Source organism: Rhyacophila brunnea, unplaced genomic scaffold, assembly GCF_057557595.1.
Source record: "Rhyacophila brunnea isolate RB1 unplaced genomic scaffold, BYU_Rbru_1.0 scaffold_10, whole genome shotgun sequence".
NCBI classification, from domain to species: domain Eukaryota; kingdom Metazoa; phylum Arthropoda; class Insecta; order Trichoptera; family Rhyacophilidae; genus Rhyacophila; species Rhyacophila brunnea.
The window spans coordinates 35,530,320-35,543,937 of record NW_028232752.1 but is presented as its reverse complement, the minus strand read 5'-3'; the positions used below and the strand labels follow the sequence as shown (position 1 = coordinate 35,543,937).

The 13,618-nt window shown below is 34.0% G+C and overlaps 1 protein-coding gene across 1 annotated transcript in view; it reads left to right on the top strand.

The window, feature by feature from the left end:
• CAH9 (Carbonic anhydrase 9) overlaps window positions 1-13,618 on the top strand; it is a 63,279-nt gene that overhangs the window by 27,243 nt on the left and 22,418 nt on the right. Inside the window, exon 2 of the mRNA XM_085953789.1 lies at window positions 6,885-7,085. Coding sequence (XP_085809915.1) covers window positions 6,885-7,085 — 201 coding nt within the window. The remainder of the gene's footprint in view (window positions 1-6,884; window positions 7,086-13,618) is intronic.

Here is a 13,618-nt window from a genome sequence, read left to right as displayed (position 1 = left end):
CAATTTCCAATTCTCAAGAAAATAAATATTCTTGACTTCGAGAATTCTTGAATCTAGAGAAAAAAAAGTCAATAAATCACAAACGCTAGTTGAAACAAGTTGAAAAGTGCCTCCAAAGTATTAATTATTGTATTAATTGGATTAGAAAAGACGTCTTTATTGGTAGGTAATGCATACGAAAATTTTGAACGTTTTCTCAGTGGTGATTCAATAATGTCATAAAATATTGTATAGCAGTATTTATTATTAAATAAACAATATTTAACTATGCATACAATTCCATGCTTATTCATAATTTTAAATTTTATGATTTTTAAATTACTAACATTGAATATGTAAATAGTTTTAATGTACTTATACATTTTTGAATTGATAATTTGATTATACCTATCAATATCATATCAAATTTCAGAATATTAACAGCATAATGTCATTGTTTTTTTGAAATCATGAAAAAACATTTTATTTTAGACTGTTTTAATTTTTATTCAAATTACCTGTCACTGCTAATCTCAGGCGTTAAATTAATTTAAAACTTTTAATATCAAATTGGGTATTTATTTTCGATGTTTTTTTTATTTTGTTTCATGTGAACTTGTTCTTATTATTGTTAAAAAATAATGTTAATTTGGATTAGCGAGTTTGTTGGTAGTTTTTGTTTGATTTTTTTCTGATGGGTAAATGTGTAATAATAGCATATGTATATATAATCACATCTTATGCAATTAATAGATAATCAGTCCGGGTTTCAATTATATTGTAATTATTTTTCATCATGTCCGCTTATGGCTCAAGCAGGAATCCTGAATCGTTTTTCACAACGTCATCCCAGCACATCTAGGTACCAGTGGCGAAGGGTGGAGGTAGGCTGTTAAGATCCGTCATAAATAGTGGACACTAAACTTTGTCAGTCATACGTATTTATTTTCATTGACATAAGACTACAATTATAGTTGGTGTTGGTTAGTTTTCAAAAATCAATTAAATAATTAAACCCTGCGAAAACCAAGCTATAATAATCAAAAAATACTCGTTTATCTTAGTAATAGAACTTTAGATCATTTATAGATATAATACTATTTTTATCTATTATAGATTGGCTTAGACAGGGCTTAATGAATTTAAAACCAACGATATGTGTAATATGTATTCTTAATAGAGAAATGGAGAGAATAAGTGATAATGTATGAATGTATGAATGAAAAAGTGTGCACAATTTTGTCGTATCGCCCAAAGTATACCAAAACTATTATGGTTTTGTTTAGGCAGGATTTAATTGATTTTTAAAAACTAACCAACAACATCTGTAAATTGTAGTCTTAGTTCTCTTAGCACTATTTATGTTGGATCTAAACGGCCAACCTCCACTCTTCGCTACTGCTAGGTACCTAGAGGCCTACCGAGTACCGACTAACCTTATTCCTCCTGGATTCTCAACAAGGATAATTCTTTTTAGACGTTTCTCTGGCATGATCTTCCCATAGCAGTGTCGGGAGATGTGTGAGATGGACATTTTCTAATACCGGCATCATTATTGGGTCCAATGCGTAATGGTTCCGGGTTCGCTATGATGGCACAAAACATCCTTGTGATTGTCTCATGTATCGGTATTTCTGTGATTGTAATTTGGTAACTTGACCTGTTATGTTAAAAAGAAGAAAACACAATTTCGAGCGAAATATTTGGCCATAATCTCGGAACGAAACTGGTAGTTTACATTTTTACTTATTTAAGTACTAGTTAGGTTTGGTACTTAATACTAGTTTTAATACTTATTTCATAGCTTTGGGTTTAAAGTTTTTGATGCGTTCATTTCTCTTCATATTGGCGAGTTGTATTAAGGGTTTCGGACTCCACACTTGGGGGCTAATTTTCCAAACCTCGCCATTACTTACTGGTCTATATTTTCAGCAAAATCCACCTTTGGAATGTGTTGATCAGCCTAATTGCTTTTATTAGTTGTCGAGTTTAGTCTATTTTTTAGATTTTAATCGTTACGTACCTACTTGTCATCATTTTACAAGGTACGTGATACTAACATAATATTTGATTTCATGACAAATCTAGAGTTAAAACCGACGTATAGGTTCCAAAAGATAAACGAGGGAAAAGGAATATGCGTTTCCGCCATTTTTAACTTCAGATAAATAATTATTATTGTCTATGCCCAATCGTGATATGTAAGTGATGTGACATTTAATTCCTGTGGGTCTATTCTATGCTTATCGACCGCTAAAGTGATAAAGTGAAAAATATTATCAAACTTAGGGTAGGTTTGTATCAAAATATTAGCACTTATTGTAACAATTACACGTAGCCGGTTTTTATTGTTGCAATAAGTGCTAAATTTTAACAGCACCTATCTTGCTGCTGTTAAAATATCGCACTTATTGCAACAATAAAAACCGGCTTCGTGTAATTGTTACAATAAGTGCTAATATTTTGATACAAACCTACCCTAAGTTTGATACTATTTATCAATTTAGTGTTCGATAAGTATAGAATAGACCCACTGATTTGTAACGTGCATTATACAATAGACATATTTTCAGGCGCCATTTTAATCTTTTACAATGGTTGTTATGTGTTTTTTTGTTATGCATATCGTTAGACAATAATTTATGGTAATTTTGAAACACGAATAATGTTTGCATTGATCTGCAGATAGCGATTATACAGTAGCGAGACTAGACTCGTTAGAGTTGGGGAAATAATTAAGTAGGTAGACTGAAGTAGACAATATTATAATAATATTTCATGTTATTCTATTCACAATGTCTACATCAGATAAGTTATAAAATGAGGTATGACACAGTAAGGCCTACGACCTCAATACACCACCTAGGATAGGGTTGGCGAACCTTTTTACGTACGGGTGCCAAAATTTTCCAAATAATATTTATCAACTGTTTGACGTGCCTAGCAGTTTTTCATGGCGAAAAACATGACAAAATGGTTTTTAAGAATTCTATTAGAAAAGTTTAAAAATTACCATTGAGTTCTTGAGATTCTATCTTTCACCGTGTTTCTAGCCTAGGCATATCTTTTATTTTTTTAATATTTTTTTCCTTGTTTTCAAATGTTCAAAGAGATCTTGGAAGCATTTAAACCTCTATCACTAAACGGTTTTCCATTTTTAGCGATTATATTTGAGGGAAAATAACAAGCCGCTATTATATTTGAATGACTGCCGATAATTAACTTCATAATTTATTATTGTTTGATTTAATAAAAGGCACATTTTTTGTAGTACTTATTCCACATTAATAAATAAATTTGGACCGGTTTCGTCCGCCTCAGAGGGACATTTTCAACTCACTTGTAACTTGTACTACAAAAAAAAGATGCGTTTTATTAAATCAAACAACAATACACTGCATTTCCACCATGAATTGACAGTTAACAAATTAAAAGTAACTTCATAATGTTAAATATTTAAATTTTTAATTCCGCAATCCTAAAGACCGACCTATGCAATAATTATAAATGATTATTCTTGAACGAGTATTTGCCTGCTATTTTCCATACAATGCGATCTGTCATTTATGCATGAATTTCATAATTTCCGTTTGCGCATCGATTATTAAAAATAATATTAAAAGCCTAATAAAATACGCATGGCTATGTCGTCATTATTTTAAATATTATATATAATATTTAGGTAAGTATACTTATATTTATTTAAGTATAAAACGTTGTTTTATATAAAATATTTTTTAAATTGTTATAGGTATTTTTTCTCTCTTCAAAATGAAACATTCGCGTGCCATGCAGAATCATCTCGCGTGTCACTAGTGGCACGCCTGCCATAGCTTCGCCATCCCTGACCTAGGATATGGAATGTCAAGAAACCTTTTGTTGACACGTTATATTATAGTTACTTTTTGATACAATTTATATACATAATGACAATTATTGCGGACGACTCAATGATGTATTACTGATATAACATATTTTTATAAAAGTGAAGCCAATAATAGAAAACAAAATGATACAACAATAGTTAACAAAACATATAATGAATAACAACCGTGAATTAAAAAGAGAAAAATGAAGGGAAAACTTTCCTCAATGAATAAATGCAGGCTAATTGAAGGATTTCAAATTTCTATTTCTGAATGCTCAAATCGACAAAATTCATTCATTCCGTGTGAATTAAATGGTCATCTTTTTCCGAGGATAAAAGGGATAATAAAAATGAGTCGCTTAGAAGAACTGCGTTTCATGATGGTCACGATCCAAAGTCATGATGGAGATACCGAGAAGGGAATGGATAATACTGTTCCAGCGCTCGAAATATAAAATTGTACGAACCGGAGCGCTTGATAATTTTACGATAATATTAACATAATTACCTATTTAATTTTATATGTATTTTATATAAATAAGCGTATTTAATTTTTTTGTTATAATGGTCTATCTAGCTCAGATTGTCAAATATTTTTTTTACAATAACAATAGTTTTGGGAATTTTATAAACCGGAACAGCGCTCCGGTGCGCTCTGGTCCATTTCGAGCCCTGTAGTTCTGAATCTTGATCACTTCACGGAAAGCTTGGGCTTTCAAATAGGTACTAATCTCGACGATATTTAGTATATTATATTATGTACTATATACAATTACACTCTAAAGCCCTAAAGACACATAAATGACCCATATACGTGATTTTTATTATTTGTCAATAATTGGCGAATATTTAAAAAATCACTGGGACCCAAATTGCAAATCTCATATCGTTTAAATACAATTGTTGGGCATCCCTGATATAGACACATATATTTTTTTGACTGTTATCTACCATTGTAATATATTGGTTGCATAATAAGAGAAGACATGATCTCCAACGACAATGTTTCTGGTTATGCGGTGCTAATACAGATCTCAACAAAATAACATTGACATTGGACCTACAAACGTATAATATTATTCTTTACTAATTTAGACGGAAGCCATGGTTATGTAGATCAGGTATATCCAACTTCAAGTACGCTGTAATCTACTATCCAGTATGAAAACTGGCAGTGATCTATCACACTCCCACATTGTCTTTCTTCGACTTGTAATAACGTATTATATTTTGACACTGAGCAGCGCCATCTTTAGATTAATAAAGCCTGAGCATATCTTTTTGCACAAGCAACGAGTGGTCCACTGTTCAGCTGTCAAAATCAGATCCCAGATTGCTTGACGTATTGATTCGCCCTTTCTTATTTCAAATTGGATTATAAAAAAAATACTCAAATCAAATATATTAATAAATTATAAATAATATACATTCCTGTTATTCATCATCTGTCAACGTCAGACTAGTCTTTCACACAAAAACCGGTGGTAATATTGATTTCCAAAAAATATGTAGCATTGATCTAAGCATTACATTATTTTGTAGAAGGTGTGTTAATGCTAGTGTTTTATTTATTATATTATCGTGTACTTATCTATTCAAATCAAACCATTCCATATGTGAACACGACAGACGCGTCAGTAGGAGCACTCTGTAGAAAAATGACAAGTAATGATAGCTGGTCATCCTTAGACAACAATGGAGGGGCGGAAAAAGTAGGACCAGTCGTTGAGCAGTCGTCGGCAATGCACTGAGACATTACAATTTAAGCAACATAAGTTTTCGTTTTCTTTTAGGCACTCATTGCACTGATAAGCATACTGCGCAACGGCAAGGAGAACTATGGCTCGGTGTAAAGCGAGGGGATTCACATAATATATTTCTTTCACTTCTGCGGCAGGCTGTGAATTTATGACGAGATCACTCGGGCTTCCTCATGATTAATTTGAAAACGACTTTCACGTTAGCTGGTATAAGGATATAAACAAAAGAATGGTGAATTCTTTATAGAAGTATTATTGGTACTTAATGTATAATATGCTTTTTATATTTCCGAGATACAATTCCTATGGGTATATGGTGCGATCGATGCGTTAGATATGCCTGATTATAGATTATGAATAATTTTTGTATGGTATGATCATACGATATTTGCCGAAGTTTAATCATCATTGGTAAAGTTCTTCATTCTCGCAGAAGGTTCCTGATTAAAGCCATTAATTGTTGCGTCGTTCTTTGCTACGTTACCATCGATCTTTCCTTGGATCCTTAGGTGTTTTGGAATTGCTATACCATCGTTAACTTACTTCACAAAAAAATATATTTAGCATTGAAGTTAATGGCCCATCCAAACCACACCCGCCCCGCACCAAACCCGGTCTTAATCTGGCGTATCATGGAACCCTACTTTTGGTGTGAAGCATCATTTTTATTTTTATGACTGGGAATGTCTCAGGAGCAGTTACCTAAAACTAAGGTCGCCATGCACTCAAATGTGCTTTGACTGAATTTACATGACTTTAAGTTAAGGTACCGATGGGAGAGATGAGCACATAGAGGCAATATTAATAAATGTGGTAAGTAACAAATTAAAGCTAATACAAAATTGCCGAACATTATAAGTGAAGAGATCTTCACGTTGGCAGTATGATGCCGCAAATTTTCTAAATGCAATAAAATTGGCCTTTATGGCGACCAAGTCGGACGGTCCGATGGACCCAACAGCTGGTTGAACCGACTTGAGCAGCTCTTCCCTTTCCATACACATTTTAGGACATTCCCAGAGGATGTGGTTTGCATCCTGTATTTCTCCGCCACATGGACATATTGAACGGGTAACAAGACCAAGCTCAAAGAGCCTGCCAGCGAAGCCACCATGTCCAGCCAAGAATTGACTGGTGTAATGATCTGGAGTCAAAGCGGTTATCTTCATTCGCCATTTGATATTTGAAAAAAAACATATATGTGTGCCTGCCTTTGGTGGAGGCATCCCATTTTTAGCACATAACAGATTAAATATGGTTTTGTTCGTCTTTTCCAGAGCTATCGGAAGGTTTCGGTTACCACAGTGCAGATCAGCGGCGCTGGAGCCGGCGTCACATAGGATGCGGTGGGAAGATGCAGTCGCCCATCAGCGTGGCGACGCGCCGGGCCATCCCGCTGCGGATGCCCGCCTTGGAGATGATTGGATATCACAACCATCTTCCGGGACCTATCAAACTCCATAATAATGGACATTCTGGTAAATATATTATTACATGATTTTAAATAAGTTACGTACTCAAGTAGTCTTTTTGCGAATAGGTTTTATGCAATATTCATCTTTTTAGATACATGCTATGGATATTAGAGAGTATTAATTTTATCGAAGATACTCACAACCTAACAATTATTTAATATATTACATTGTATAATTAACTATTTCTTTTATTCAACTAATAATTCACAAGATTTAAGAATGTACGATTCTAATTATTGAACGTACAAATTTTTGAAAAACACTTATGAGAAAATATATTATAATCAATAGAAAAATTTGGTTATTAATTTAAGTAGTAGGTACCTACTTTGATTTAATAAACAAAAACCGATGGCCAATAGTAGCTTGATTTTGAAGAACGATGGGCAGGTATTAAAAAGCCAATAGTTAAAGTTTGTCGTCATTAGTATGTTACCTCGTAGCATAGTGGATATAGCGCGGATTAGGGTCTAAACCCAGGAGATGCAGGTTCGATTCCTGCCGGGTGTCTTACTTTTTTCAAAAAGATTTTTTCTATTGGTTAAAATATATTTTCTCAGAAGTGTTTTTCAAAATTATGTATGTTATATTGTATAACTTTATATTGTTATATTGTGGACACCAACTTTTCTCACTATAGCAAACTACTATAGATGCCGTTATGTTTGCCTCAAAAAAACACCGGCATACGGGTAAGCTAATAAAAGGAGCGCCGCTTTTCTTTAAAGGTGCCTTTTGGTATGTGTAGTATGTAGGGTACGTGTCTCATCTAAATTGATGTATATAGGACGCCAGCGTGTGATATGGGCGTTTGTGGTGCTTCCAAAAAACATTAACGTGTAAGGGATCTTATTCTTCTTCCATTCTCAATCATTATACAAATGTATCTAAATATACCAAATTTTGGATTCATTGTTTGTTAGCATACACAATAATTAAAAATTAATTTTATAGGGAAAAGTTTATTTATTTCTAACCATCCCGAGATTGAATTTCTCAAAAATAAAAAAATAATTAATTGTAAGCCTTCTATTAATAATTAATTGGTAATTAGTTCCAAAATTTTTGAAAAATATTGTAGGTTTACCAAGTACAAATCAATATATTATTATTTTTATTATGTATTTGTATTATACATAATAATATAGACATTTTGCAAACGATTAGAGAGAATTTTAGTATTGTCATAAAATACTTGTAGACGTAGATAGGTAATAGGGAGTCGACTGATTCAACAATAATTTTAGAGATTCTACCAGTGTCATTATTTCTAAGGAACGAAAATGCAGACATCTTTCGGGACAAGAGCCGAAAGATGGATGTATATTGATGAAATTGTTCGCAGAATAAAAGAGGGCACTGGAGTGCTTTTAGTTGTCTTTTCAAAATTTATCTCGCATTCTGCTCAAACGCAAAGTGTTCAATCAGTGTATATGTACTTCCCGTAATTACAGATGAAGATGAAGTCATCTTACATTATGTAGGTAGGTACTTAAAAGGATCTATTTCGCTAAGCAAAAAATATAAATAAACGTTTTAATTTTATCTGAAGATTTTCTCAACAACCCATTTTATGCCCTTTACTTTGGCATATGGTTTTTATCTCACTCTTAAAATTACTGCCATACTTACACATTTTATTCAAGTGGCTCTATCTTATATCTGAGTTATATCACATCAAATCGTTGGAATCTGTTTGGTAGATATATTGCCTATAATAAAAAGCTGTTGTTTCAGCACTCTTTGTATTTACCAACTTAAAATTACATTACATAATTTAAGTAACGTAAGCAAAGTGTTGAATTTCAGTGGATTTACAATAGCTGACTATCTGAAAAAGCAAACACTTGAGATGTTCACTCATAAAAAATGGCCTATCTCAATACTAAGGCCATCCTCCCACGGCGCAACTGAAGTCCGACGGTACTGAAACTAAAATTCCAGCCAGTATCTAGCTAATGTATTTCAATGGCGGCTCGCTGACGGCGAGACTGGAATCTCTCAGCTTCAAAACGGTCGCGAAGAGACGCGACATGCTAGTCGCGCGGTCTCTGAAGTTTCCAGTCACCGTAAAACAGTGGTACCAACATCATTAGATTTCGGTGAAAAATCATATTTTCTTACCAAAATTGGTTAAATATTAATCGGAAAATTAAAATAACCTTATGTAAACGCTGCAGCGCGCGTGTTGTCAGTTTTTGTACAACACAGCTGATAGTCCAGTTTGACAGTTTGAGGTTATGTGATTATTATTTCAACTGGGTTTCAGTAGCGCCGTGTGCGAAGCATCACATTGGTCAGTTTATGAGTTCCTTCACAAACCAGTTCCATCAGATTTCAGTTGCGCCGTGGGAGGATGGCCTAAGTTAAACACGAAAAATATGACCCCACCATTTTTTTGGATGGATTCATTCAATAGCAGACAGAGTAATTTCCAATAAAATATTTCTTGATCAATTTTCGTGTGAGTTTTTTAATCTTGAGGGAATGCGCCAAGTGTGATAGTTTTTAAGCGTCCATAAAGTTGCAACCAATATGCAATAGTAAATATTGGTACATTGGTAGCGATCATTTAGTTACACTCAGTGTTGCTAACCGTCATTCACAAAGTAGCAAAGAAGCTAGATGGCCAGGGCCGGATTAATGAAAATTTAAAGCTGTTTGTGATATCAGAGAACGCTAGATTTAATGCCATTCGCTAAATCCGTATTTGGCAAGCGCATATTCAAAATGCTGGATCTAACAAGAAACAGACCTTGAAATTACCGGAGCGCAGTTCTGGTTCATGAAATCCCAGGTTTTCGCTTTCTCTTAGAAAACATAAGTTGACTTTTTAAGCTAAATAGGCTATATAATACAAAATCTAATACACGTTTTTTCATAAAATATACAAAATTACACAAATATGTTAATATTTTCGGAAAATTATCGAGCGCTCCGGTTCGAAAAAAACTCCATTTCGACTACTGGAAAGAAAAACGCTAAGTTAGCAATGCTCGCTGTTTTGTATTGAATATTGTAGTGAAGAATTACTAATCGACGTTACGGATCACCCCACCCGAGAGATGCAGGTTCGATTCCTGTTGGGTGTCTTACTTTAAAAAAAAGTTTAAAAATCGTGAACAGCAATGGCCCCAAGTTTGAGCCCTGAGGCACACCAGAAAATGTTTCAAATGTCTGTGACTGATAGAGGCCATACGATACGTATTGTTGGCGATTCTTAAAATATGAATGAATAACCCGAGAAATCGACCAGACAATTCAATTAGTTGGAGTTTTTCCATCAGAATATCGTGATCGACTCTCTCACATGCTTTGGAGAAATCATTGTAAGAACAGTCAACCAGGCTGCCTCTATCGAGTGCTGACAACACGTAATCAGTAAATACCACCAGGTTTGTTTCCGTTGAAAATCTAAATGATTCGAGCCCGGGATCCACGACATTACAGGCTGACACTATTTTATGTGTTCATTAAATATTAATTTACAAAACGAGAAAAGACAAGGTATCATGATAACATACAAAGATCATGATTTCCTACAAAGTCTATAAATTATCCAGGTTAAGCTCGCAAAGATACCCCAAATTTTTCATTTTCGACCTTCATCTTGGCCCTTGAGTTCCCATTTCTTCCTCCAGCTTGCACAGTTGGACTCACATAATTGCAGAATGCAAGCATTATGTCTAAGTGGACCAAAGCGCTGGCGAAGAACGGGAACGTCGAGATGTTTTATTGTGACTATAATAATGTTGTATGGAAAAAAGAAGAAGAATAGTACCAACATGAAATTTCTTCAACAGTATTGTTTTGTGGTATTTTTAGAAGACTTCGATACGTACCTAAATCTGTCAGATAAAGATGATTTACTAACACTTATATATCTACTCACACCTCCATAATTGGGTTATGTTATAAATCCAATTGGATGACATGACGCACTTTGGTCATAGGTACGTCAAAAGCACTATGTTTTCAACTGTCTTATCAATGTTATAAAATGGGTAAATAAATAAATTAAATCTGACATGAAGCCGAAACAAGAAAAAGGAAATCTGGGTAATAATGTAAGTTGACAGCGACGTGTTGACAATATACAAGGTAATAGTGCAATATGTAGGTGGCTACTGGCTACTGGTTTCTGACCATGAAAAGTTATTGCATTCGAGTAGTGGGTATATAATATATATGATTTATTACTGTACACCCCCAAATTGTTTGTATATTTATCAACTTCATAGAAATAGTATCAATTCCCGAGCGGTATTAGGTGTGTAGTATAGGGGGGAGGTCCGGGGCAATTCAAACATATTATCTAGAAAACAATCATTTCAGTTTTAATAATACAGGGTTAACAAATTAAGGTCAGAATTCGGTAGAATCATCGCCCGACTGAAGGCTGTATTCTCAAGTTGATTAATTTATTTGAAGAAACTGGTTGTATTTTGGATTGCCTGACACCTGTACCTACATATTCGTCCAATCATTTCACATGAAAACATTGCTTACTGTATGCGAAAGTGTGACCGAAGAGCCAGGGAAATGTCGATTACAAGAAGATTGCAGCCTTTAATACGGCTCTTTGTATCGTAAGACCTCCATCCGTACTAGATTCAGCTCACACAAGAACTGAAGCCAAGTATTCACGGGCAACGATGATGATTTTTCAAGGAAAATCATTTTCAATGTTGAGGCAGATTTTTACCTCAATGGTTTCGTTGAGGCGAGAAAACATGCTGTGGAATTTACCGTTTCGTGCGTGCGGTTTTTATGGTGGAGTCGTCATCGAGTCGTATTTCTTCGAAAATTATGAAAGAGCGACTGTTACAGTCAATGAAGTTCGCTATAGGCAAATGATAACTGACTTTTTATGGCCCGAATTGTAAGATTTTGATTTAGATTTGGGGACACATGCTATATAGCTCGCGAAATACTGACTATATACTGTGTAAAAAACAAATATCTACCAGAACCACACTTAATTTGAAACAACCAGAAAAATAGATATTTTTAAAAATCTAAAAAAATAATACCGAATCGGAATTGAGTCCACATCTATCGCAATTCTAGCGGTGAGCTTTACCGAATCCTTTCAACGATCGTTAATTATTTCGTTATTTATTAAATAACTGCGGCAAAATTTCATTTTAAAGAATTTCGGGTATGTTTAAATGCCCATCACAACAGACTCGATACGTTTGGCCATGTTTAAATTAGCGATATAAATACTCGCATGTGTGTTGATATAAAGGCCTCGGAATGAAAAGCGATTTCCAAACTGGGAGGCGCAGAGTGTTGCTTAGGGAGGCGCGAAAAGTTCAACACAATTCATTTAAAACCAGAATCCACATTTTCATACAGTGAAAGTGACGTGACAAATATTTATTTGAATAATATGTAGATGTTGAATTTATTTAAAATTGAAGATTAATGTAGCCACAGGTTTGCAGTTTGCGAATGTATAGTTTATAAAACGGCCGCTAGTTATAAACTATTCTAAAAAACCGTCATATAAAAGGTTGTTTGCAAATCTGTCTGAAAATATGGAGACAAGTTTTACAATACCAGAATCAACTATAATTGTTTATATTCAATAACAATAGTAGATTCCATCAAAGATTTCGTTTGACCAAGCACATAGACACAATGACGTCTTTAGGTAAAGTGCCGCCCTAATGCAGAATAAAATAATGCAACCCCTTCCATTAATATTCTAAAATTGTACGGCTAATTTAGTTAATACTGCATATCGAAGGGTTGCCAGAGTAAACGTTTTATAACTTTGCACTTTTTTGCACTCTTTACTATACTGATAAGCCTCTTTGCATAATTACCTCGCATAAAATTAGATCAAATGATATTTACTTGTATTAATATAATATATTATTTACTAATAAATAAATAGACAAACAATACATGTAAAAAAAATATTTTTAGAACATTTTAAATCATTTTCATCCTAGAGCTGGAGTGCAAAGTTATGAAGCATATACTCTATCAGGGAACTCTGAATGTGGACATTGGCGACTAAAGTAGAAAGCCGATACATTCACAACGACTGGTACTACTTTTTCCGCCCCTCTCGTTCTTGTCTATGGATGACCTGTCATTGTTCTATAGAGTGCTCATACTGACGCGTCTGTCGTGTTCACACAGGGAATGGTTTGATTTGAATAGATAAGTTACATGATAAATAATACACTAGCATTAACACACCTTCTATAAATGTAATGCATAGATCAATGCTACATATTTTTTGGAAATCGATATTACCAACGGTTTTTGTGTGAAATACTAGTCTGACTTTGACCTGGTGATGAATAACAGGAATGTATATTATTTATAAATAACACTGATAGTTAATATATTTTGATTTGAGATTATTGTATAATTCAATTTGAAACGAGAAAGGGCGAATCAATATGTCAAGCAATCTGGGATCTGATTTTGACAGCTAAACAGTGGACCGCTCGTTGCTTGTGCAAAAAGATATGCTCAGGCTTTATTAATCTAAAGACGGTGCTGGTGTGGAGTAA